The following is a 25303-nucleotide window of genomic DNA, read 5'->3' as shown; positions in this document are numbered from 1 at the left end:
CTTCTTCTGCCAGGCATTGGGGAAGCTGGTAGTCACGGGACACCCTAATCCGTGTTCGAGGCCTGAGACTCCCCAGGTCCTGGGGTGGTGCAAAGTTGAGCTGCACATTTGTACAAGGGCTGGTTTCCTTTTGTTCACCAGGAAACTCATCTCCCAAGCAGGGGCTGGAGTGGTGGCCTAGCAGAGGTCCCTCCTTAAAAAGGCCTGGCAAGACAAATGGCTTCATCTTTCCTCCACCCTCCAAATCTTCCTTGTCTTTGTGTTGATAGAACCCCTGGAAGCCAGCCAGCAAAGGGGTCTGGAAATGTAGTCTGAACATTCCACCACTCCCTCCAACCTCCCAGGGAAGGATCTTCCCAGCCACCTCCCCTTGGATTTCAGGGGCTCAGACAGATCCTACCAAGCCCTCTGTCCTCTGCTCCCAGCTAGGGGCTCAGATGATCCAGGGCTCAGAAGCCAGGCCCATACAGATCTCCGATGGGACGTTGGGGGCTGTGCAGCTCCTGGGGTGTCTGGCCAGGGTCATGGAGTGCAGAGGTGGGAGGCAGCAAGGCCAAGGTGGGCCAGAGAGTGGACCAGTTCAGACGGGTGGAGTGGAGCGACAGAAGACACGGGACGTTCCGGGCTGGGTGCTGACCGGGGGTGGGGGCAGGAGGCCAAGACCCACAGAGCAGGATAATGGGTAAGCCAGGAAGGGGTGGGAGCTTTTTCAAAAAATTTTGGTTTCTGTTTTTTTTTTTTTTTTTTTTTTTAAGATTGAAACAAAAGATCGAAACTTCAGCTTCTGGAAGAACTGTCTGTGCCTCCCCTGGGACTTGGCCTTGGCCTACTGCCAGCCAGGGTTAAGGACCAGGGTTACTGGCCTTCCCAGACTGAGCAAGGCTCAAGAGTGTTGAATCCCAAGGGGGAGGTGCTGTGACTGGGTTTGGGATGCTCATTCTGGAAGCTTCCAGTGGAAGGAAGCATACAGAACCAGGGATTGGCATGGCAGCGTTGACAAAGAACGCTTTGTGTGTGCTTGGCACACATTCGCCAGGGGCCCACTCCCCCTTCTCTAGCACATCTGGGCAGGGCACAGAGGCCACCACTGAATAATAATGCCACCCGCCCTTGATAATTTCCGACCTTGCAAAAAGGGAGGCCAGGATGGTGTCCTGGTGGGTAGTGGCCGCCCACGGTGACCCATTCAGGGACATATAAATGGTTTTTCAGGGGCTGGAGGGACTGCACACCACTGGCCCCGAGGCACGTGTGCTGGTGTGCAGATCTCTGGGAGGATGCGGGCTGTCCTGCGGGCTGTCCTGCTGGCTCTGGTCTCAGTGCCTAGGACCCAGGCAGTGTGGCTGGGGAGGCTGGACCCTAAGCCGGTAACAGCCCTCCTGTTGGTCCTAGGGGCCCAGGCCCCTCCCGTGGGGCCACACAGCCTCTGGGTTACCCTCCCAGAGCCAACCCAGACCATAGCACTGGCTATGGGGGGATGGGCTAGCCTGAGGAAGGGGCCCTGGGCTCCCAGATAGAGAGAGGACGCCTCCAAGGGCTGGAGGGACTGGCCCCCCTCACCTGCTCCTCTTCCACCAGCTTCTGGGGTCCTGGTATGTTCTTGCCGTGGCCTCAGGTGAGAAGGGCTTTGCATTGGAGAAGGCCACAAAGAACATCGAGGGCGTCATGGTGACCCTTACTCCAGAAAACAACCTGAAAATGTTGTCCTCCAGGCACAGGTGAGTGCGGTGTGTGCCCCGTGTCTGGGTGGGACTCATGCCGGGGTGGGAGAGACCTCCTGGGCAAACCCCACTCGAGCTGGTGCTTGAAGTGGGTCATGCCTTGTGCTGAAGAGCCGCGGGTTCTTGGGGGACTCCAGGTACCCTCCCTCCCATTCCTGCATCTGCCTGCAGGAGATGTGGGGCCCGGCTGTACCTGGGCCAGGCCTGGCCTTGGGACAAGCAAGGGCAGGGGAGGTCTGGGGTAAGATGGCAGCTCCATGGTGTTGGGTGAGCTTGGTCCCACGGGCCATGGTGTTGGCCCCAAAGCCACGTGGCTGGGTCGTCCCAGTGAAGCTGGTGGAATCAGACATCCAAATACAGAAGCTGGGCCTCTGGAGGGCCTTGGGCCCTATGCAAAGCCACAGACGCCATAGCAGCCACGGGGATGCCACAGGGCTCAGACCCCATTTGCATCTGCTCATCGGAGTGATTGGTCAGCAGCCTCTCCTGATGCCAGTGTCAAGGCGCATCTCTGTCCAGGGACCTGGCCAGACCCTGATTTGGAAAGGTGGATTGTGCTGAGGCCCCGCCTGCAGACACACATTCGGATCAGGGCTTGGAGGAGAGGCAAGTGGGCCTCTCACGTGTTGTTGCGTAATGAAATTTCATTTGTTGGCCTTTGGACAGCAAAGATACTTGCATGGCTCAAAAATCAGGGTTCCCCAGGGTGTACCGTGGGGGTCCTTCCCCAGCTGCCTCAGCCAGCCCGTCTCCTCCCTGAGGGTAGCCCGTGTTAGGGATGTGGGGGCAGGCACACACCAGCACCCGTGTGTCATTTGCCCACGCACGCGGGGGTTGTTCCGATCAGTCCACAGAGGCTCTGCTCTCTTTTAAAACATTTCAGTTTGTTCTCTTTTGTCTTTATGACATTTTTCAAAGTGGTAGGAAGATAAACACAGCGCAGAGATATACTGTCCTCACTACTTCTAAGCGCACAGCTCAGGGGCGTCAAGCACATTCACACTGTTGTGCAGCCGACCCCCTCCTTCCATCTCCGTTGAACACGGACCCCTCCCCTCCCCCACCCCTATTTCTGTGGGTCCGACTCCTCTGGGGCCTCCGGGGAGTGGATCCTTGGGGATTGGTCTCTCTGCGCCGGGCGCCGGGCTGATCTCACTCGGCACCGTGTCCTCCACGTTCATCCGCGTTGTAGCCGGTGTCGGGATTTCCTCCCTTTTTAAGGCTGAATTATGTTCCATGGTGTGGACAGGCACATGGTTTCTTCCACCGTCTGGTTTCGTCAATGGCACTGTCATAAACATGGGTGTGCAAGTCTCCCTTCAGTTCTCCTGCGTGTGCGCCCTGCAGGGGATCGCTGGGCCGTACAGTGATGCCCTTTCGCATTTCCCGGGGCGCTCTGCTCTTTTTGATCGCTCTGTGACACGCCACAGGCCTTCTGCCGGGCTCTGCTGCTCGACAGACGGTGCTCTCCAATCTTTGGCAACTGGAAACACCCTTTGTGGCGTGGGCCCTGGTGCTCTCGCCTCCAAGGGGTCCCCACGTGGCCGGTCCCCCGAACCAGCGCCCCGGCATTCCCGTGCTCTTGCTTCTCCGACATCTGATAGGCAACAGATGGCCCCCTTCAGCTTCTACGCGCCCCTTCTAAGGACGGGAGCGTCGCGGTGTACGTGCTCCCTGCCCGACGCACTGCCTGGTCACATCTTTGGCATGTTTTTCTCTGAGCTGTGTTTTTCCTCCTTTGTAAGAACCCTTAAGGATTAGGAATATGAGGCACTTGTCTGTGACAGAAACCAGTTGCAAATATATTTCTCAGTTTGTCATTTTTCTTCTAACATTGAGGACTTTTTTTTTTTTTACATACATGAAGGATTTCTTTCCATTTTTTGTAGAGGCACACCAACTTTCTCTTTGCGGGGCTCCTGGCTTTTGTGACACCGTCAGTGAGGAAAAGGCTTCCAACTCCCTGGTGCTTCTGGCATCTTCTCTGCATTTGGGATTTGACCCTGGGAAGAAAGGAGGAACAACTTGGTTTTTTCTAGACTACTACCCAATTTCTAACGTCATTTATTGAATTGCCTCTCTGTCCTCCACAGACTCTGGCTGAGTTTGTCACGCGCTAAATTCTCATGCTCCCATTTTGCTTTATATTTGGACTTTTTTTTTTTTAGGATTTATTTATTTATTCTCGAGAGAGTGAGAGAGCACGAGCTGGAGGGGCGGAGGGAGGGGTCGAGAATCTCAAGGAGAGTCTGTGCTGAGCGCGGAGCCCGACTCAGTCTCACGACCACGAGATCACACCTGAGCTGAAACCAAGAGCTGGACGCCTGATGGACGGAGCCACCCAGGCGCCCCTGTTTCTGGACTTCCCATTCATTCCTTTGATCAGTCTTCTGATTTTCCAAACCCCGTTGTTTCACCTGTTGCAGCTTTGTACCCCACTGCGTCAGTTTACTGGATGGCTCTTGCCTGTTGTTCTTCCTTCTGGAACTTCCCAGCCATGAGCTCATCTTAGTGAGCAAAGACCGCTGCATTTCTGTGGTTGGTTCACTTTATGGACTGACCGCTTCGGGGACGTCAGCCCCTTTGGATGCTGAGTGCCTTTAGCCACAATTGCAGATGACCCTGTGTTTGTCCAAGGTTCCTTTTGTGCCCGTCACGTGGCTTCCAGCACGGGAGGCCTCTTGGGAGGTGGAAGCAAGTCGATTTGCACTTTGCAGGGCTCTCCTGTCTGCTCATTCCCAGGCCAGGTTGGATTCGGTGCAGAACAAGGCTTCCGGGCAACGGGGGCCATCAGCGGCAGCCAGGATCCCCTGTGCGGCACGCTGGGGGCTGGCCAGGTGCAGTTGGTAGGACCCTTGTCTCTTCTGGGCCTGTGTCCAGACCCTGAGCCGAGGATGGACGGTCTCTCTTCCAGGCTGGAGAGGTGTTACGTGAACGTGGTGGAGCTGCTGAGACAGAGCTCTGGATGGGTGTTTGAGAACCCCTGTAAGGCGACGGCCTCCACGGTCTCATGCGGGGCGCGGGGCGGTGGGGGATGGGCTGGCTTTCCGGGCCCTCCCCAGTGGGTTCCGCCACCGGCAGCCTGGGCTGGCTCCCCGCTCGGGGAGCGGGCCCATCCCCAAGACTTCCACTAGAAAGTGAAAGGACGTATTTTGTCAGAGGTTGGAAGACAGAGGGCTCACCCTGGCGTGTCCCGCGGTGACCCCGGGCCTCTGATGAGGTGGTGCCCCCGAGGGGACATGATCGGTGTAGTATCCCCCCGGCATGAGCTGGGACAGGCACTCGCCGGGCATCTGTCCCTGAGGCCCTCTGTGTGCTGGCTCTGGGGACCAGGGGACAATGCCCAGGAGCGCTCAGCTTCCTGGGGTGGCCTCTCGTGAGGTCTGACGCTCCCCCCTGGGGGCGCACGTATTTCCTAGCCCTGGGAGTGTTGGACTACCGCGTGCTGGGCACCAACTTCAGGGACTACGCCATTGTGTTCACGCAGCTGGAGTTCAAGGACGAGGCGTTCAACACCGTGGAGCTGTACAGTAAGTGGTGGACACCACGGGCCGGCCCGACGAACTCCCTGACACGGGCGGCCACGCTGGGCAACCTCCCGCTGAGTGTGCTGAGCCCCGTGCCCCCAGGGTCCCAGAGCAGCAGGGGTCTGGTCCCTTTGGCCCCCTGCGGGAGGGCTGGCTGGGACACGGGGCACACGTGGTGAGGGCTCCCCTCCCGCCCCACAGGCCGGACGGAGCTGGCCAGCCAGGAGGCCCTGCGCCTCTTTGCTAGGTGGAGCAAGGGCCTGGGCTTCCTGTCTCAGCAGCAGGCCACGCTGCTGCCGGACCGTGAGTGTCACCCGATGCCCACGGGCCCCTGGCTGACTTCTGTGGGTCTCGGGGTCCCTCCCAGCCTCAGGGAGTCAGGCAGGGTGGGGGTGGGGAGCTCTATACAGAGTCACCTGCTCCTGCCCAAAGCCAGGCCGGCAGGGCTGGCCCCGTCTCGGCGAGGCCGTGGGCAGAGCGGGGTGGCTGCGGTGTGTCCTGGGTGCCTAGCTCACGACTCCTCTTTCCCCCCCAGTCACCTGTGCGCACAAGGCTTTCCAGGTAAGCTGTCCTCCTGAGCATCACCCCAGATCCTACACCCCAGAGCTCTGCCCCGAGAAGGCCCGGGGACCGGGACGGGGCAGACACCCCTCGAGGTGAATCTGGGGTCCCGCAACGCTCTTCTTGGGTTTCAGTGAATGCATCGACCTCCAGGTGGGACTGTGCCCGCCGAGTCCTGTGAGGCTGGCCAGGCGCTGGCCTCCTTGCTCAGCCGCCTGGGAGCTTGGTGTGGGGCGGGCTGCTCTCAGGACTCATGGCAGTTCCAAATAAAACGATCCCACAAGGCCCTACAGATGCCTCTCACCTGTGTGCCGAGGGCGGACGGCAATGTCAGACGGGGCGCTGCCCTCTCGGGGCTCCGGTCGGTGCAGGGGAGGAGGTGGGCGTGGGGCTCACCGAGGGCTGGGCCATACAGCCCAGAACCAGCTCTGGGTGGGGGGCACGTGGACGTGGGTCTTGGCTCCTGAGTGGGGGCTGGGCTGGGGGCAGCTGCTCTGCAAGCAGAGGTCACCACAGTCCCTGGGCTGGAGGGAGGACTGTCTGTCTGAGTTAGAGCAGACCCTCGGGGGTCTGGACAGGTGCGGGCTGACGCAGTGGGCGTGGGTGCCCACCAGGGTGCGCGGCTGGGGTGCCACAGTGTCCAGGGCACAAGAGTGTGGCTTTCCCAGGCCTGGGGCTTTGGGACCAGGGCAGGGGGCAGGATTCCAGAGGGACCGAGCCTGTGGCTCCTCCTGTGGTCTGGTGGGGCCGTGCCTGACGTCGTGGCGGAAGCTGGGCTGGGGGCTGCCCATCACTCACGGAGAGGGGCGGTGCGTGCAGGCTAGGGGTGGGCACGCTCACACACATCCAGCAGCCCTGTCCGTCAGCACCTGCTCGGGACGGAGAGCCCTGCTGTCACGCTGGTGCCGTCTGTGCCCCATCGTCACCGTGGTCCTGCTTCTCACGTGCAAGTATCCCTATGAAGTGACTCACAGGGACGCCTCCCGGCTGCTTGCCTCTCTTCCGCGGGGGCTAGGATGGGAGGCCCAGGGGTCTCACAGGGGAACTCGATGGCCTTCAAATTCAGGCAGCACCCGCCAGGCCGAGCCCCTGGGCCGCCCGCCTGTGTCCCAAAGCCCCTCTCCCTCCCCATTGGCCCACCCCAGGCTGGCTCAAGGCTCCGGGTTGGCTGGACGCCCACGGCAGGGTCAGGTGGGTGGGGAGACTTAAACTCAGTGCCCCGGTGGCCGAGGAAGGAGGGTGACAATGGGACCAGGGAGGCTGACGTGTGTGCTGGTCTTGGCGCTTATGCCTGCTACGGGGTCCCGGCCACGGGAACAGCTACCCAGGGAGTCCCACAGCCTCAACTGGAACAAGGTGAGCCACACACCTGCGGTCCCCAAGGCTGACAGCCAGGCCGACCGGGGCCAGGCATGCAGTGTGTGTGGTGGCTGGAAGATCACTCCCTGAAAATCTCCAAAGGGCCATCCTGGAACAGGGGGCAGTGCCGCGAGGGCAGAAGGAGTTTCAGGCCCTGGCCTCTCTCTGAGGAGCTGGTGGCCACGCAGGAAGCGGGAGGGCCAAGGGCCCCAGGCAGGTGCAGCCTCAGGGCACCGGAGATGCTAGGTGGGCAGAGACCGAACGAGCAGAGCGTGTTCTGGAACAACCAGATGGCTGGCAGGTGGAAGGTTCTAGCGGGGGTGGCCGTGGGCACTGACGGCCCGGGAATGTGGGTTTGTGGCAGGAAGTCAGAGGGATGGGGGCGAGGGCCGAGCTGGAAGGAAGGGGGAGGCCTTTCACAGGAAGGGAATTCCAGCACACGGTAACCACGGCCCAGCCCTCGGGGCCCCAGGCGGCCTGGCCCCTGCCCGCCAAGGCCCAGACGGTCAGCTGGGGCCCTGCGCAGGGGCTGTGCTGGCCTGTTGGTGCTGGACCCGGCCCGGGCCTCAGGCCAGTGTCAGTGTCCGGTGGGTTCCTGGGGGCCCGGCTGGGAGACTGGCATGGGCAGCTTCGCTCTCCCCAGTTTTCAGGGTTCTGCTACATTCTGGCTATCACCTCTGAGGGCCAGAGATTCTTGCCAGGCAGAGACAGGAGGAAGCTGGGGGCACTGATAGTGGAGGTCCACAAAGCGGGCCAGCTGAAGGTGGTCCTGGCCTTCAGCCGGTGAGTGGACCGGGGTGGGGCCCAGCGCACTCTTCACGGAGCCCTGACCACAAACAGCCCAGACATCTCCCTGTCAAGAGGGGAAAGGGAGCCGGGGGCGGGGGGAGCCAAACCCACGATCACCTGCACATCTAACAGACCATCTCTGCAGCCCCGAAACCCTTCCTGCCCCTAAAATTCAAGGCCTGGTTTTGGGAGAGGCCACCACGTACACGGGAGCACTCGGCAAAGAGTGGGTGTTCCGAGGGTTTCCCTTAAGCTGTGGGACTGGCCCTGCTCCAAACTGGAAAATTCCAGGAAACCAGACCCAACAAAGGGCTCCCGCCTTGCCCCCTCCCCAGGTCACAGGGGTGCCAGTCACACACGTTAATTCTGTGGAAAGGTAGGAAAAAGGCGATATTCAGGAATACTTGTGCGTATGAAGGCCCGGGGCCTGGAGAGAAAGACCTGGGGGTAGGCGTGTCCCCGGCTTCACGGCCACAGGCCCGGGAGAGGCCGCTCCTGTATCCCAGGGCTGGGTGGATGGGATGGACAGCGGCCCACGGGGCGGGCAGGCAGGCCACGGTCCCAGAGCGCACAAGCATGCAAGTGCCCGCAGCCTAGGCCTGGAAGGTGGTTGGGTGTGTGGGAGGGACTCCTGACCCTTCCCACTTGCCCCTGCTGTGCAGGCCTGATCGGGCGGCCCCACGCTTCTCTTCCGGTCCAGTGAAGGGGGTCGAGGGCTTCCACGTGCTGTCCACCGACTACAGCTACGGCGTGGTCTACTTGCGCCTGGGCCGGGCCGGCCGGACCTCTAAGACCCTGCTGCTCCTCAGTGAGTCCAGCGGCAACATCTGGGGAGGGGGCGTGCGGGGTGCAGGTCAGGTGGGGGACGGAGGGGCGACAAGCTCAGAGGGGAAGGTATGGAGGCCGCTGCCTGAGCTCGGGCTCCCTGACAGAGCACCACAGACCGCACCGCACGGGCGCCCGCGATGGACATTGATTCTCACGGCTCAGCGCGCCGACCTGGCGGGTTCCGGGGAGGCCCCCATTCCTGGTTTGCAGATGGCCGCCTCTTCACTATGTCAAGTGTCGGGGAGAGGGCTCCGGTGTCTTCCTCTTCTTATACGGGCACTGACCCCATCATGAGCACCCAGCTAACCCCACACACCTCCCAAGGCCCCAGGACGTCACACCATCCCTCTGGGGCTCTCATGGATGAATTTGGGGGGACACGAACACACATCCGTTCCTGTCACGGCCCTTGCGCTGCGGGCTGGCAGGAAGTGGGAGGTAGGAGGTCAGGGCCGGGACACACACAGCAAACGGGTGGCCAGGTGGGCGGGCGGAGCGCGGTGCCCGGACGGGGGGACCATGTGGGCGGGTCTCTGGTGTGGCTGCCACGGGGCTGAGCGGGGGCGGCCAGTGCACGGGCGGAGCCCAGAGGGCAACAGGCCCGGAGGGGGACTGACCCTCTGCATGGAGGCAGGGGACCCCCCAGGCTGAGGGCAGGATGGGGGGAGCAGGGGGAGGTGGTGAAGGGAGGGCGGGCGGGGAGCTGCTGTCCAGGGAGGGGTGGGGGGAAGGGGGCACAAACCCACTTCGGGGCACCGAGGCCTGCAGGACAGCCATCGGAGAGGTCGGAGGGGTCCCGTGCACTCTCCGTGGAGGAGGGTGTGGCCAGGAGCGCAGCGGGAGTGGCATCAGGCTCCGGCCCAGGGGTCCTGTGAGCTGAGAGGGCTCCCCAAGTGGCCCTGTGTGGTGCCAACCTCGGGGCCACACCGGGGACACCCCCCTGCCTCGGAGCACAGAGGGGGCAGAGGCACACTCCCCATCACCCGCCTGCTGCCCCCTCCCTTGGCAGCACCCTGGCTTCTCTGTCCTGCCAGCTCAGAGGGCGCTGCGGTGGCCACGGGCTCGGGGACGGCCCCAGAGGGCCAGAGCTGGGGACTCAGCCCCTGTGACTCTGCTTTCAACTGCAGGCAGACAGAGCACGTCCAGCTTCCCGAGCATGAAAAAATTCGTAGACATACGTGAGATTTTGGAGCTCGCAAACAGCGTGACTGTTCTCCCAAAGATGGTAACAGACGGCCATGGGCCCTCCCGTGCAGGCCAACAGCACGCCCGGCCCCCATCCATCCCGTAGAGCTCAGTGCCTCTCTCACTCCTGCAGCCTCGTGTGCCCACACCATCCTGCCCTGAAAGCCCGCGTCCACCCACCCGTCCCCTCGGGGCTCCACCCGCGGTCCCCCTTGGCCCCGGGAACATCGCTCAAGACGGCAGGTCTGCACATCCAGTGGCCTATTGGGACGTGTTGGAATACCCCAGGCCACTGATGGGGTGCAGTCCAGGACCATGGCAGTAGCCCAAGCGGGATCCTTTATGATCTTGGAGAGATGGGGGTAGGAAGGGGGTAGGAGGGCAGAGTGGTAGAAGCAGAGGGAAGGGTGAGGAGGGGAGAGCACAGGCCGTGGAGGGAGGTTCAGTCCGAGGAGAGGGAGCCCCGGGGAGGCTCGGGGGCCGAGCTTGGAGCCCAGGACCCCCAAACGGAGATGCCACGTGGGGGGCTGGAGTTCAGAGGACAGAGAGACGTGGGAGCCGGACATGTGGAGTCACCAGTATGTAGCTGGCGATGCAATTCGCTGGTGCGGTTAGGGCCACCCAAGGAGAACACAGTAGAATGGCATCAGTAGCTACTGCCACGTAAGGACCACCCACAGGATCTCTGTGCTATGAACCGACACGAATGTACTTAGCTTTCCCGTCTGGGCAGCGTGGGGTCAGGTGGTGCAGGCCGGCCCTGCTGGGCGGTGGGGTCTCCGCAGCTTGCGCCCGCCTTGGGGGGTGGCTGGCTGTGACTGGTTCGCGCCGGCTCTGCTGCCATTGTCCCCCTCCCACCGAGGGCGGCCACGTCCCGCTCGTCTCACGGCCACGCCGAGGCCGCAGCAGGTGAGGCCACAGCAGGCTGGGAGGAACGGCTCAGCACAGGACTGCATTTCTGCCTCAGCGGCTAAGTGAAGCATGTCGAGGGGCCAAACCCCAAGTGCAGAAGGGCCTGCGGGAGGCACGTGGCTTCCTTGGCGGGAGAAACCGCACGTGCCCGGCCAAGGGTGCAGGCGCAGGAAGACATGGCCCGTCCGGTCCCCGAGCCCTGTCTGCAGCGGCATCGCCCTCTGCCCCGGGAGTCAGGCCAGGTGTCCTACCCTGTGCCCCACCCCGGAGCCCCACGTCCCCTCTGGTGGGGGGCAGTAGGATCGAATCCGGGGTCTTGTGACCACAGAGGCCCCTCGAGACCACACGGCATGAGGCCTCAGTGGATCCCCACGTGCTCAGCATCCGTGGGGGAAGAGATAGCGAGGCCCCAGTGAGCACCAGTCGTGGAGCTGGCCCGGAGTGGCCACACCCACCGCAGCTCAGGGTCTGGCCGAGGCGGCACGGGGACCTCGTTCCTCCAGGACGTGAGTGGCTCCCCCCATTGTTCCCTGGCTCTGCCCGCTGAGACCCCCCTTACTCTCCACGCTTATGCGGAAGGCGCTGGGGGCCAGGCCTGTCTGCACAGAGCACGCCCCGGAGGCCCTTCGGAGCTCCGCTCTCCAAAAACTTGTGGGTTTCTGTGTAGGCAAGCCTCTTTCGTTCCAGCTGCCAGAAACCTCACCCATAGTTCCTGAGGCCACGGCCTCTTTCTAGATAGTTCCTTATTAGAACGTGGAGGATACCACATCCCTGAGGGACAGGGTCCCCACACCCTAGATGCCCTCTGCACAGCTTAAGACCTGAGCGTGCACACCAAAATTCTCCCAGAGTCCTGACAAAGACACGATCCAAAGTCAGCTTGCAAGAATAGACCTTCCGTATCTCACAGTTCCTGTACCAGAATCCCAGCTCAGCTCAGGGGGAGCCTCTGCCTCCAGGTTCCCCAGGAACCCGGGGGTGCAGCCTCTGCTCAGGCTCGACCGGGGCAGGCTCTGTCGCCAAGAGCGCTCACCTGGTATCGGCAGGATTCGGTTCAGAAGGGGGGCTCAGGACTTTTCTGTCAGCCTGGACCCTCTGTGCGTTCTTAGGACTGGGGTCTCCCAGGGCAGCTCATACTATCTGGTCTTGCTTCTCCAAAGCACAGAATCAAAGAGAGACACACAGACAGACAGAGACACAGACACAGAGACAGAGAATGAACACAGGACAGAGGGAACCAGGAGAAGTCACGCTTTCCTCCATCAGCTTGGAAATGACCTCCCAAAAGTGTTTTGCCCCATTCTCTCCCTGAGAGCGCGGTCACACAGGCCATCCACCCTGGAGGGGAGGGGATTCCACAGCGATGTGTGAGCAGGATTCGGGAATGCCCGGGAACCACTGTGGGGATTGCCCAGCACGTGGGCGCAGACGAGGCCCTGGGGCCTGAGCCTAACCCTGATGGGAGCCCCTGGAAGTCTGCGTCACCAGGGGACAAGGACGGAATCCGTTCATTGCAACCTTCCCTCAGGGGCTGGGACACAGGCAGGAGGGGAGTGGCTTTGCCTGGACCCCAGAGCGGACCAGGCCCCTCTGAGCTGTGCTCCATGTCCGGCCCAGCCCCTGGCTGCTCCTTACATTGTCGAGTGTGCACCAGCCTCCTGTGATGGCAGGTACGGAACGTGTAGAGGTCCTGCCCCTGATGGCGTCCCTAGAAGTAGAAGCCAGAACACCCCACTGTGCAGATGGGGAGGCTGGGGAGGCCCTGAGAGGCACGGGGTCTGTCCAGGGTCACAGCCCTGGGCACGCGCAGGAGCCCGGTCTGAACCCAGCTCTGTGTCCTCCCACAAGGGCTGCACCCAGGCCTTGCGGGGGCTGTGGGTGGGCTGTGAGGGTGTCACTGTATGGATGGGGCATGGGGGGAGGGTGAGCACTGAACAGCTGGGGGAGGGGCCCTCGGGGGTGGGGCTCTTGTGTGAGGAGGAAGTTGGGCAAGGGGACCCCGACCGTGGTGACCTCACATCCCTGACAACAGAGCCCTTCAGGATTTGGAACCCAGGTAACCAGGAACCCACATTCCAGAGACAGCCCCCGGCCCAGGTCATTTCGTTTGAGATCCTCAAACGAAGATGTTCACATGCTGCCTTCCGAGGTCCAGAGGAGGCAGGCGGAAGAATGCGCGCCCTCAGGACGCTGTCTCCACACGATGTCGTGTCAGGGCTCCCCACCGCCTCTGGCCGTTTGGTCGGAAAGACCACAAGGTGACACCAGGAGGCCCAGAGCCGGCCACCCAGCCCCACAGGGTCTAATCCACCTGTGCAGCCCCAGGGCCCCACTCGTGTGTGTGTCTGTGTGTGTGTGTGTGTGTGTGTCTGTGTGTGTGTGTGTGTGTGTGAAGAGGGGTCATGTAGGGTGGGCCAACCCCATTCAGGAGCAGGCTGATGAGGGGTCAGATGCCCAGTGGGCAGGTCATGTTCAAGGTCAAGGCTGGCTGGGTGGGACAGGGTGTGGGGGGCTGCGAGCTTCTGCCCTGGGTTTATTCCAATTGCCCTACAGGGGGGGTCACTGTCCCGCGTGCAGGGCTGTGCACGCACAGGTGTGTGTGTCTGATCTGCAAGCAGCAGGGGGACGGGGCAGGGGGACAGGGAGGCTGGCTGGGCAGGGCTGTGATGCCTCCGGGCCGGCTACCCGTCCCTGTCTTTGCAGACCACGGATGAAATGGGAAGGAGGCTGGCGGACACCCGTTCCATCTCCGGGACCTGGGGCGTGACCCCACAGGGGTCCCCAGGAGCAGGTGCTGGGGATTGCGGGGGAAGGCCTCCGACACCACCCAGACCACTGTCCCTGGTGGTCATTGACTGGATTGTGCTCCAGGAACGGAGCCCACGGAGACCGAGCTCGAGGCTGAGAAGCCTGGGGCTGGGTGCCTGTGGGTGTGTGGGGACGGGTCGGGGCTGACCCACAGGGAGGAGCCCCCAGAGGCTGGTGTGGGGCCAGGAGCAAAGACTGGGTGCAGAGCACCCAGCGGGTGGACTGCAGTCGGGGAGACGTCCCGGGGAGGGCTCCTTCCTGGCTGTGGCTTCTCTGGGAGGCCCTGGGCTGGGCTCTGTCTTGCAAAGGCCCACGGAGAGCATGCACGGGGGTGAGCTTTTCTCCTCTCACAGATGTTCCACGACCTAAGGAGCTAGAGCCGGCTCCAACTCCATCAGCAGCTCTGCAGGGAAGGGTGGTGCCTGCAGTGACTTCAGCAGGAGACCAGGAGCCGGCAGGTGACCCGGCACCTGCCCACGGAGAGCCTGACGCCGACCAGCAAGGGCCTGCTGGAGAGCCTGTGCCCGGAGAGCCTGCCCCTGTTCCTGCCACTGTTCCTGCCAGAGCTGGTGACCCTGCGCCTGCCCTGAACTGTGGCCTTGCTCCTTCCCCAGACCCCGCTCCTGCCCTGGATCCTGACCCGTCCCTACCCCTGCCAGTGCCCCTGTCCCTGCCCCTGACCCAGATACTGCCTTGGTTCCTGTATGTGCCATTGCTGCAGACCCTGTCCCTCCCCTTGCACCTGCCCCTTCCCCTTCCCCTGCTTGTGCTCCTGTTCTGGCCCCTGACCCAAGGCCTGCCCCTTCCCCTGCCCATGCCTGTGTCCCTGTTCTTGCCCCTGACCCAGCTCTTGCCCCCACTCATGTCCCTGCCCCTGCCCGTGCCTCTGCAGCTGCCCCTCCCCCAGCACCTGCCTGTGCACCTGTTCTTGCCCCTGCTCCGGATCCTGACCCAGCTCCTGGCCTGGATCCTGCCCCTTCCCTTGCCCCTGCCTGTGCTCCGATTCTTGTCCCTGACCCAGGTTCTGCCCCTGCCCCTGCCCCTGCCCCTGTCTGTGTTCCTGCTCCTGTCCCTGACCCACCTCCTTGCCCTGCACCTGCCCCTTCCCCTACGTGGGCACCTGTTCTGGCCCCTGACCCAGATCCTGCCCTGGATCCTGCCCCGTCTCTTGCCCCTGCCTGTGTTCCTGTTCTTGCCCCTGTCCCGGCTTCTGCCCCTGCAACTCTCCATTCCCCTGCCCCTCCCTGTGCTCCGGTGCTTGCCTCTGACCCAGCTCCTTCCCCTTTCCCTCCCCGTTTCCCTGCCCCTGCATGTGCACCCATTCCTGCCCATGACCCACTTCCTGCCCCTGCACCTGTCCGTTCCTCTACCTGTGTCCCTGTCCGTGCCCCTGCCAGAGCCGATGCCCCTTCCCCTGCTTTCCAGGGCCGCTGTCCCTTCCCTTGGCCCTGCCTGTGCTCCTGTACTTGCCCATGACCCAGCTCCTACCGTGGATCCGGCCCCTGTCCCTGCTCTTGCATCTGGCCCTGCCCCTCCTCCTGCTCCTGCAGGGCTCCCAGAACCACAACCAGAGCCCACATCCTCGCGGGGAGAGACCCTTGTACAATTCCCCTTAGTTCCAGCACCCGACCCTGATGCCCCGCCTGATTGTTTCATCCGCACCCCCTGTATTCTCTCTCCCTGGTACATATTAACTGTTATATTATCTTTCCTTATCCTATATGCTGTTTATTATTTATTTTAAATAAAATTCATTGTTTTCCCGTGAACAAGTCCGGAGCATTAAAACAGTCCCAACGCTGCACCACCACACTACAGAACACTGCTGCAGAATATCTGCTTCTCCAAAGGACACCCTGAACCAGAAGGCCTCCCTGCCCATTTCTCCCCCAGCCCAGCCCCTGGCGACCCCTAAGCTGCTTTCTCCTCTGTTCCTTTCCTGGGTGTTTCCTGTACGTGGAATCCCACAATAGGGGCCTTTGTGTCTGCCCCCGTTTTTCAAAGGGGACTTGTGTTCTTCTGTGTTTATTGGACACAGAATTTCCCTTATTGGATATTGAAATGCCCAGGGATTACAGATCAGATGTAATCAGAGAGGCCACTTTAGGAATTATGGGCACAATCTCGGGGCCGAGACCCCTGTTCCTGCTGGGACACCTCAGCCTGACCCCAGACAGGACAGAGCTGGTTCCTCCTGTGGCCCACACAAAAACAGGGACAGAGACCACACGCATGCAAGTCCAGGGGGGGACAGGCACGGGGGGAGTCAGAGATGCTCCCGGGGAAGGACTCTGGCAAAGGAAACCCTATGGAGGCAGCGCTGGTCACCCTCAGACCGGCAGGTGTCTGGTCTGGGGACCAGCAGCCCTGGGGAGAACGTGAGGAAGTGGAGGTCCCCTGGAGGGAAGGGTGACGGCACCCCTGTTTGGGAGAACAGTGCGCAGCACCCATCCCAGGCTGCAGGTGCACCCATCACCTAGAGTGGGCAGCTCACTCTCACCTTGCTGATGGGAACACCCGTGTCCATAAACCTCTAATTGCAACAGAATCCATAAAGTACAGTTTGTGGGTCAACACGTATACAGTGTTTAAGCTACAAGCCTCGACTTCCATCATCCAAGGTCTGCTTTCCAAATTGAGCCTTGATTGTGAGGCAGGGGTGGGGACGCCCGGGGCTGTGACCTGTGGGAGGGGTGGGGAGGGGGAGCTCTCAATGGAGTGACCAAGGCACCCGGGGTGACCTGCCCAGCAGGGACCCTCTCGCCCCTCGGCCCTCTCCTGACCTCGTGCACGATGGCGAAGGTGTGATGATGAAGGTGTTGGCCCTTGGCTGGCGAGTTCCGAAGCTGGTTCAGGAGCTGCTCAGGCTCCACACCGGGCTCTGATCCCAGAGCTGGCGCGAGAGCTGAAGCTGCAGCTGCCCCAGTCTCGGGAGCTGCGGCTCGCATCGCTGTTGGACCTGGCTCGAGCTCTGGGGCAGGCGCTAGAGCTGAATGCCCCTCCAGCGATGATCTAGATCCATTTCCGCAGTTGGATAATGCTCTTGAACCCACGAAAGGCTTTCCTGCCCTGCCCATTTCATGGATGACAAAACTCGGGGTGGTGACGGGACCGGCTCCATGGGGGTAATGGCTACGGGGGGATTCAGCCCAAGGATCCTGCATGCCCTTCACCACGCGCCCCACGTGAGTCGGTCCTGAGCTGCCCGACAGGGGCAAGGGCCTGACCGGCTGCTCCAGGGAACTGATCCCAGCTGAGCAGAGACACGTGCCGGGGACCTGAAGTCCTCGTTTGACCTCTGCTCCGGCCAGCCCCACGCGAGCAGGGACCGTGCTTCCTCACCGCTGGGTCCCCAACCCCCAAACAGTGCCCGGTAGTGGTATCAGTTCACATTGTAGTGAATCACAGGGATCCCCCAGCAGCCCCGTGATGCGGGGGACGTTGCTTACAGAAGAGAGATCTGGGCCACAGGCTTGTGTTCACTCTTTCATGCACTCGTGCAGCATCCCCACCTGTGTCTGTTCGCTGGAATGCAGAGGGGACCCCCAGACACCCTCCCTGCCCTCGGAGCTCCCAGCCTAACCTGTGGGTCAGCATCTCACCCACAGTCAGCAAGGGGGCGATACAGAGCTAGAGCATCTCTAGCACCAGACCTTGAAGGAGCCTGGGGCAGAGCCAGCCCTGGCGGCAGCTAAGATCTAGAACCATCGGACGCGCTAGAACGTGCCCCCGCGCTGACTCGAGCCAGCCACGGAAGGAGCTCGAGAGCCTGAGCCAGTGCCCCCACAGACCCGAGCCCCTCCAGCTCCGACCCGCGGACCCCCACCAGAGGTAAAACCAGCTCCAGCACGAGTTCCAGGGTAAAGCCGTCTGCACACCAGTTCTCCCACCCGATCCGGCACCATCGCCAGAGTGAGAGCCTGCCCGAGATCGGGAGGCACTTCTCGAGGCAGCTCAGCGCTGCTGTGGGAGGCTGTGCGGGGTATCCTCCGAGAAGGCACAGGGACAGGCTGTGGGGATCAGCACAGGGTGATCACCCGGGCAGGGTGGTGATCTTCTCTCCTCCTGCTGCTTCGGTACCATGTCCAGATGGAGGACTGGCCACTGCAGCGGGGCTGGTCACCACTGTAGAGTCGACGCGGCTGCAGAAGCAGCTACAGACCCAAAGCCCGCTCCAGAGCTCGAGGCATTTCCATCTTCTGCTGTGGTGACTTCGCCGGGAGCTCGGGAGCTGAAGCCAAGTGCGCCCCAGTGTGAGTAAGCCCCCTGGACCTACGGCTCCATCACCAACTCCAGAGCTAGAGCCAACGCAAGACTCCGAGCTGGCCCAGCTCCCCAGTCAGCTCCGGGAGCTCCTGGGACATGGAGCCAGCGCTGGCTCCCCCTGCAGAGCTAGAGCCAGTGGGCTCTGCGCAGCAAGCCCCAACCCAGCACCAGCTCCAGGGCTAGAGCCGGCTCCGGCCCCAGCTCCCGGACCAGCTGATGAGCTACCACCAGGGCCAGTTCCAGCACCAGAGTCGGCCTGTCCTCACCAGCGAAGGCATTCCTTTCTTCTCTTTTGGCTTTTTTTTCTTTTCATGATTCCAGGTATGCTATGTTTCTAATTTAATATAAAATAAACGTTATCTTTTTAAACATTTCACAGTGTGCAATCCACTGTTATTAACTTCATTTCCTGCACTGGTCACCATCACCACTACCTCGTCCCAGAACATTTAATGCCCTGGAGGAAAACCCCGCCCCCACTGAGCAGGCAGGCCCTGGCCATTCCCCACTCCCCCTGCTCCCTGGCAACCACCAATCTGGCACCTGTCATTTACCTGCGATGAATCTCTCATACACGTGGGATCATACCGTATGTGGTATTTGGGGTCTAGTGTCTTCCCCCGAGTATAATGTTTTCGAAGTTCACCCACATGGTAGCATGTATCAGTACTTCATTCCTGTCATGGCTGAATGAATTCCATTGTATGAACACACCACGCTGTGTTTATCCATTCGCCTGTGGATGCACCTGTGGGTTGTCTTCACCTTTCGGTTATTGCCAAGAGTGCTGCTGCGCATACTTATGAGCAGGCTCTTGTTAGAGTGCCTGTATTCCATTCTTTGTTTAGATGATGAGTGGAATTGGGCCAAAGGGTAACAGCATGCTCAACGTTTGGATGACGTGCCACACCCTTTGCCACAGTGGCTCCTCCATGTTATATCTCCCCCAGCAATGGAGGAGGCTTCTCTTTCCCCAGATCCTCTCCAACACTTGTTATTTCTGCTGATTCACTAGAGCCCCCCTCCTGGGTGCGGGAAGGTACGTCACTGTGGTGTTGGCTTGCATTCCCCTACTCTCTCATGATGAAAATCATCCCATGTGCTCACTGGGCCGTCGGACTATCTTCTTTGGAGAAATGTCTCTTATTTTCAGTGGGGTTGTTTATGTTCTTAAGTTGTAGGAGTTTTTTATGCATTCTAGATGCAAGACTCTTAGGAGATTTGCAAATATTTCCTACCATTCTTTGGGTTTCATTACATTCTCTTGAGATTATCCTTTCATTCACAAAAGTTTTTAGCAATGTTGAAGTGCAGTCTCTCTGTTTTCTCTGTTGTTGCTTGTGCTTCGGGTGCCATTCAAGAGACACCATTGCCAAATCCAAGGAATGAAGATCTGCCCCTATGTGCTCTTAGTTTCCTTCTGAGTGTTCAGCATTTTCACCCTTAAAGTTCATGCTTTGATCCATTTGGGGTTCATTTTCTATATGGTGGAAGGCAGTGCTCTGACTTCACTCTTTCGTATGTGGATATCCAGTTTCTCAACACCGTTTGTTAGAGACACTGTTTTTGCCGCATCGAATGATCTCGGTATCCGTGTTCAGACACAACTGACGGTACATGTATGTATTGCTTGGTTCTCAGCGGTATTCCATTGATCCATAGGTGTTGGTCTTCTCTGCTCATACCTTTCAGGAAATATTATAATCTCATACAGAGTTTTTCAAATTCTTAGGATTATTTGCATATAAGATCATGTCATATATAAATAACCTTTTTCTTCTTCCTTTCCACTTGGGAGCTTTTAGTGACCAATCTTGTATAATTTCTCTGACCAAACTTCTATGACAATATTGAAATGAAGTGGTGGATATGGGCATCCTTGAATTATTTGGGATTTTAAGGAGAAAACTCTCAGTCCTTCACCACAGAGAATTATATACATAGGAGTTTTTTTTTTCATAAATATCCTTTATCATAATTTTTAAAGACTTATTTATTTATTTGAGAGAGAGAGCATGCAAACCCAAGAGTGGGGAGGGGCAGAGGGAGAGAATCTCCAAACAGACTCCCTACTGAGTGCAGAGCCCTCCCTGGAGCTCAATTTCAAGATTCTTGAGATCATGACCTGAGCCCAAACCTAGAGTCGGACACTCAACCCACTGAGCCACCCAGGCACCTCTCCTTTATCACAATTTAATTTCCTATTTCTATTTTATTGAGAGTACTTGTTACGAAAAGGCTTGGATTTTGTCAAAGCTGATCCTATATCAGTTGAGATGGATCACGTTTCTTATGGATGTGGTCCATGACCCTGCTTAGCTACGTTGAACAGCCTTTGCATTCCTGGTGTAAATCACACTTGGTCATGGTGTATAGTCCTGTCAGTGTGCTGCTAGATTCGGTCTGCTAGAATTCTGTTGAGGATCCGTGCCTCGCTCTTCATAATGCATTTTGGCCTGCCATTGTCTTCTCTTGTAAGGTCTTTGTCAGTCTTTGGAGTCGGGACGATGCTGGCATTCTAGGGTGATGTGGGAAGTGTTCCCTCCTCTTGTACTTTTTTCAGACTTTCAGAAGGATTGGTATTATGTCTTCTTTAAACGTGTGGGACAAATCACCAGGGAAAGCGTCGGGTTCTGGACTTTTCATTCTTGGGAAGTTCTCATTACTGCTTCAGTCTATTTACTTATTACAAGTCTGCTCAGGGTTTCCATTTCTTCTGGAGTCACTTTGGCAGTTCGTGTGCTTCTCAGAATTATGTGCTTCATCTCAGGGAGCCAATTTGTTGCTATAACGTGGTTCCATTTTTGTCTCCTTGTCAATTTTGGTAAATCTGCAAAAGAAAGAACTGTTCTTTTCACTGAATTTTCTCACGTGCTCTTCTCTTCCGTTTATCTCTGCCCTAATCTTCATAGTTCCTTTTGCTCTACTAACTTGGATCTTCTCCTTTGACTGAGCCAGAGGAACATTCTAACAATTCCAGATGCCAGCCAGCCAGAGGGCCGTCATCCAGGTCTGCGATGTTGGGTCCAGAAGCAATACCGAGTGGAGTGGATCAGGCTACCTGGGCAATTTCCACCTCACCTGGCATTCCAGGTCACCCCCAGACTGTTATTTCAGGCTGAACCTCTCCTCCTGCCAGGCATGATGCCCAGCAACACACTGACCTGGCTTCCCATGAACCACTCATGACGTTAGGTGTCTTCTGTGCTGAAGGAACAAGAAGACTAGCTGAATTTTGCCAAGGAGCACTGCCCATGAGCAGAAAACCCTGCATAGCCCAGGGCACTGTCTTCTGTGCACTTCATTCACACCTTCCCATGCATGGGTCACAGCCACCTGTGCCCATGGACACCCAAGAGCACCCATTCACCCAGGGTGTCTGATCAATGCACAGTCAGCCCTTCAATTCTTTTTTTTTTAATTTTTTTATTGTTATGTTAATCACCATATATTACATCATTAGTTTTTGATGTAGTGTTCCATGATTCATTGTTTGTTCATAACACCCAGTGCTCCATGCAGAACGTGCCCTCTTTAATACCCATCACCAGGCTAACCCATCCCCCTACCCTCCTCCCCTCTAGAACCCTCAGTTTGCTTTTCAGAGTCCATCATCTCTCATGGTTCGTCTCCCCCTCTGACTTACTCCCCTTCATTCTTCCTCTCCTGCTATCTTCTTCTTTTTCTTTTTTCTTAAAATATGTTGCGTTATTTGTCTCAGAAGTACAGATCTGTGATTTAACAGTCTTGCACAATTCACAGCGCTCACCGTAGCACATACCCTCCCCAATGTCTATCACCCAGCCACCCCATCCCTCCCACCCCCAACCACTCCAGTAACACTCAGTTTGTTTCCTGAGATTAAGAATTCCTCATATCAGTGAGGTCATATGATACATGTCTTTCTCCGATTGACTTGTTTCACTAAGCATAACACCCTCCAGTTCCATCCACGTCGTTGCAAATGGCAAGATCTCATTCCTTTTGATGGCTGCATAATATTCCATTGTGTAGATATACCACTTCTTCTTTATCCATTCATCTGTCGATGGACATCTTGGCTCTTTCCACAGTTTGGCTATTGTGGACATTGCTGCTATAAACATTGGGGTGCACGTAGCCCTTCGCAGCCCTTCAATTCTGCCACCACACCCGCAACACAACACCCAAGACCAAAAGGAGCCCTCACTCCAAGTCCTGGGACCAGCTCAGATGCAGCCCCTACCTGCGCAGCAGGGACATCGCCCACCTGCTCTGCATGCTCCTCCAGCCCGATGTGGATGTGGAGGAGATCAGCGTGGGTTTTGTGTCAGGGTCCCTGATGGCCAGGAAAAGGTGACTGTCCCACCCTTTTCCCTGACAGACATCCGTTCCTGGAGCCTGGGTCTCCACTCCACAGCCACAAAGGGGCCAAGGAGACTCAGTCTCTAGAAGCTTCCGGGCTAGATGCTGACAGGGTGTGCCTTGCACAGTCTGGTGTTTCTGCTGGCCTTGCCGTTCCTCAGGTTCCGGAGTTGACCTCCCAGTCATCGCTGGAGACCTCAGGCATCATCTCAGCTTCCTGTCAGCACCTCCCCGTCCTCAGCCTCCATATCAGATCTGTGGCAGCCTCGGACTCACACGAGCTCCGCCTCTCAGGGTCTGCAACCACAGCTCCTCGCTGCCGCTCTCCACGCAGCAGGTGGGCGCTGCTGCCTCATCCCCATCAGCCTGGACACGAAGATCGGCACCATGTACAAGAGCATCCTGCTGAACTGCGCATGTGGGGCATCCCTTTGGTCTCCTCACTCAGACCTCTCTGGGTACTGACCTCACTGGAACAGCTAGCTACTCTGACGAGAAGCCATCTCTGGACCTTCCAGGCAGCATGCCCAGGCCTGGAAGGACGCAGACGCCCACCACGGCCCCCACTCTACACAGGAGGAAACTGCATCAGCCTCCTCACCTCTGGCTGGTCCTTGGGGATCCACGCTTGAGTGGGGGCAATAACATGCCCACCAAGCTCCTTCTAAGTCTAGGATGCTGTGGCTCTGATAAGACTGCCTGGATTGTGTCCCCTGAACCCACAACCCGCAGTGTCCCCTGACTCCTTGCCCAACATCCAGAGAGCCCTGCGTGATCTGGTCTAGACATGCTCCCCAGGGTGCACCCCTCACCCCAGTCTCTCCTCTGTAGGGCCTTCATCTCCCAGGGAGCCCGTCAAGATGTTGCCCCTCAGAACACCCCCATCCAGGATGGACTCACCTCCAAGCCTGGGCTCAAAGGCTACTTCCTCGGGCTCCTCTGGAAGCTCAGGCTTTGGGTCAGGTTGATCTGGGTTCAAACCCACAGCAGGGCCCTGTCCCAGCCCTGTGACTGGCAAGCTCCTATGGGAACTCTTGGGACCTCCGTTTTCTACTTTGAAGATGGGGTCAGTGACTCCCACCCCAGCAGGATGTGTTGGGGATTAAAGCAGGGAGATGAGAGTGTGTGAGTGCCGGACCTTGGGGAGACGGGGTGCTGCCAGGAAGACAGGGGAGGGGATGTAGAGGAGAGAAACGCGGCCTGAACTCCTCCCTGCCCAGACGTGTCCCCATTCCCCCTCCCCTGACCCAGCCATGCACCGGGACGAACACTGGAGTGGAACGTGGCGGCCAGGACGGCAAGGTGGGGGGTATGTTTCATTTCTCTCTGGTCCCCAGGTCTCCATGTCCACTCAGTCCAGCGGCCCTGCCTGGCGGGAGTGGGGTTGCCCCCCGGCCTAAGGGGACATGGGGTCACTGAGCAGGCAGTGGAGATCGGGACCCGTGGGACCGACCCCACCGCGAGCCCCTTGGTGTTGCGCATGCCTGCTGGGAGGTGGGGTCCCGCGCATGCGCCGTCTGCTGGGCCGTGTGCGCACCTGCGCAGGATCCACCGGCCTCCGACGACCGTTGGCGGGAGGACCCCGCCCACCCAGAGTGCACCTGCGCCACGTCCACCCAAAAGGTGGGAGCCGACCGGCCACCCAGAACCACGCTAATGGAGTTCCTCCTCCAACCCCTCGTGGGACAGTCGGCAAACTGAGGGCAGGAGACGGAGGGACTGGCCTGGGACGCACCAGGTGAGCAGAGGCTAGAGGAACGGGGAGGGTTCCAGCTTCCGAGGCCAAGCTTCACCTCCCATGGGGTTTCCTTTCTGAATGAGGGTCCCTAAGATCCTGGAGCACCGCTGCCCACACTCCCATGTGGGGCCCTTTCCTCCGGTCATCCTCGCATGGACACACATACACACAAGGCTCTGTGCGCACACTCACACACACACACACACACATACACAAACACACAATCTAACTCCCCAGGGGGGTCAAAGGGGGCGTGGACCCTGGAGGTGACAAGGGGGGAAGAAGGAAGAGGTTGGAGGCAGCGGGGTCCTGGGGTGTGGACATTGTCTCCTGGGAACCTGCCTGGGGCCATAGCATGGGGGATGGCGGAGACATGGCAGGCTGATGGCAGGGCGTCCCCAAGATGCCCAAGGACTGTCACTGGCACCCGCACTCTAGAGACAGCCCCCTTCCAAACAGTCACTTGGTTGGAGATGCTCCGATCCTGCTGTATCCCGATGTCCCGAGGACGTGGTCTCAGGACAGCCGACAGTGAGAGCCATTTCCTTCACTGCAGACCTGGGGTCAGGTCTCACCCAGACCCCTCTGGCCATTTGCCTGGAGGGACCCAAAGGTAACACAGGGAGGCCCAGAGCCAGCCAGGCCAGCCAGACACCGCCGTGATCCAACTGTGCACCCCAGCTCACTGTCTTTGCAGAGCCCCATGGAAGAAATTGGGGAGAAGCTGGTCAACAGGAACCTCCCTCTACGGCTGCCCAGCGTGGGGCCCGTGCAGCAGGCAGCCAGTAAGGGCTGGTGCAGGCTCAGGGGGAGTGTGGGGACGACGGCTCTCCAGGCCCGGGCTCGGGGAGGGCCAGGAGGGTCTCCTGCCCCAGAGCCATCCAGGTCACTGACCCCCCGGGCTGCCACGACGGCTGTGCCCCTTACCTGGCCATAATGTCAACCCCAGGAGTCTGGGCTGCTCCCTTCACACACACACACACCCGGCCCAGCCCCAGCCTTGGTCAGGTACAAAATCACCCTTCACACACGTGTAAGATGATCCAAACCAATTGTTGATATTCTTTTGCACTTCGGGACATGGACAGGAATATTTTTGCAGTTTCTCTTTTGTGAATTATCCCCCTTTATCCAAAGATTAGCCCCATTGTGAACAGAAGTCCACCCTGCCACTGGGTGAGAGCCCGAGGCTGTGGGCGGTCCGTGCTGACAGCCTGAGCAAGCTGGTGGAGCCGGGGCAGGCCCTCTCCCATGGCCCCTCTCCC

At 59.2% G+C, this 25303-nt stretch overlaps 1 protein-coding gene across 1 annotated transcript; it reads left to right on the top strand.

Moving 5' to 3' along the window:
• The first annotated feature begins 1277 nt into the window (after positions 1–1277).
• On the top strand, positions 1278–23085 carry LCN6 (lipocalin 6). Its single transcript, XM_088018837.1, has 14 exons — positions 1278–1367; positions 1579–1718; positions 4636–4706; positions 5141–5251; positions 5450–5551; positions 5784–5809; positions 7812–7951; positions 8293–8363; positions 8658–8765; positions 9913–10010; positions 22077–22253; positions 22462–22519; positions 22635–22718; positions 23033–23085. Exons 1-14 carry the CDS (start codon positions 1278–1280, stop codon positions 23083–23085), a joined length of 1329 nt encoding a protein of 442 aa, XP_087874963.1.
• The last annotated feature ends 2218 nt before the right edge of the window (positions 23086–25303 follow it).

The sequence above is a fragment of the Eumetopias jubatus genome, unplaced genomic scaffold (genome assembly GCF_037043125.1).
Source record: "Eumetopias jubatus isolate StellerSeaLion01/CBP00866 unplaced genomic scaffold, mEumJub1_p1.0 scaffold_15, whole genome shotgun sequence".
Taxonomy (NCBI): Eukaryota; Metazoa; Chordata; class Mammalia; order Carnivora; family Otariidae; genus Eumetopias; species Eumetopias jubatus.
The sequence above is the reverse complement of the archived record's forward strand: the minus strand, read 5'-3'. Positions and strand labels throughout refer to the sequence as shown.

Coding starts and splice junctions, on each gene's coding strand:
- LCN6 (XM_088018837.1), top strand. CDS start 1,278: ATGCGGGCTGTCCTGCGGGCTGTCCTGCTGGCTCTGGTCTCAGTGCCT. Junction 5,552..5,783: donor GGCCACGCTGCTGCCGGACC/GTGAGTGTCACC, acceptor TTTCCCCCCCAG/TCACCTGTGCGCACAAGGCT. Junction 5,810..7,811: donor GTGCGCACAAGGCTTTCCAG/GTAAGCTGTCCT, acceptor CGCTCTCCCCAG/TTTTCAGGGTTCTGCTACAT.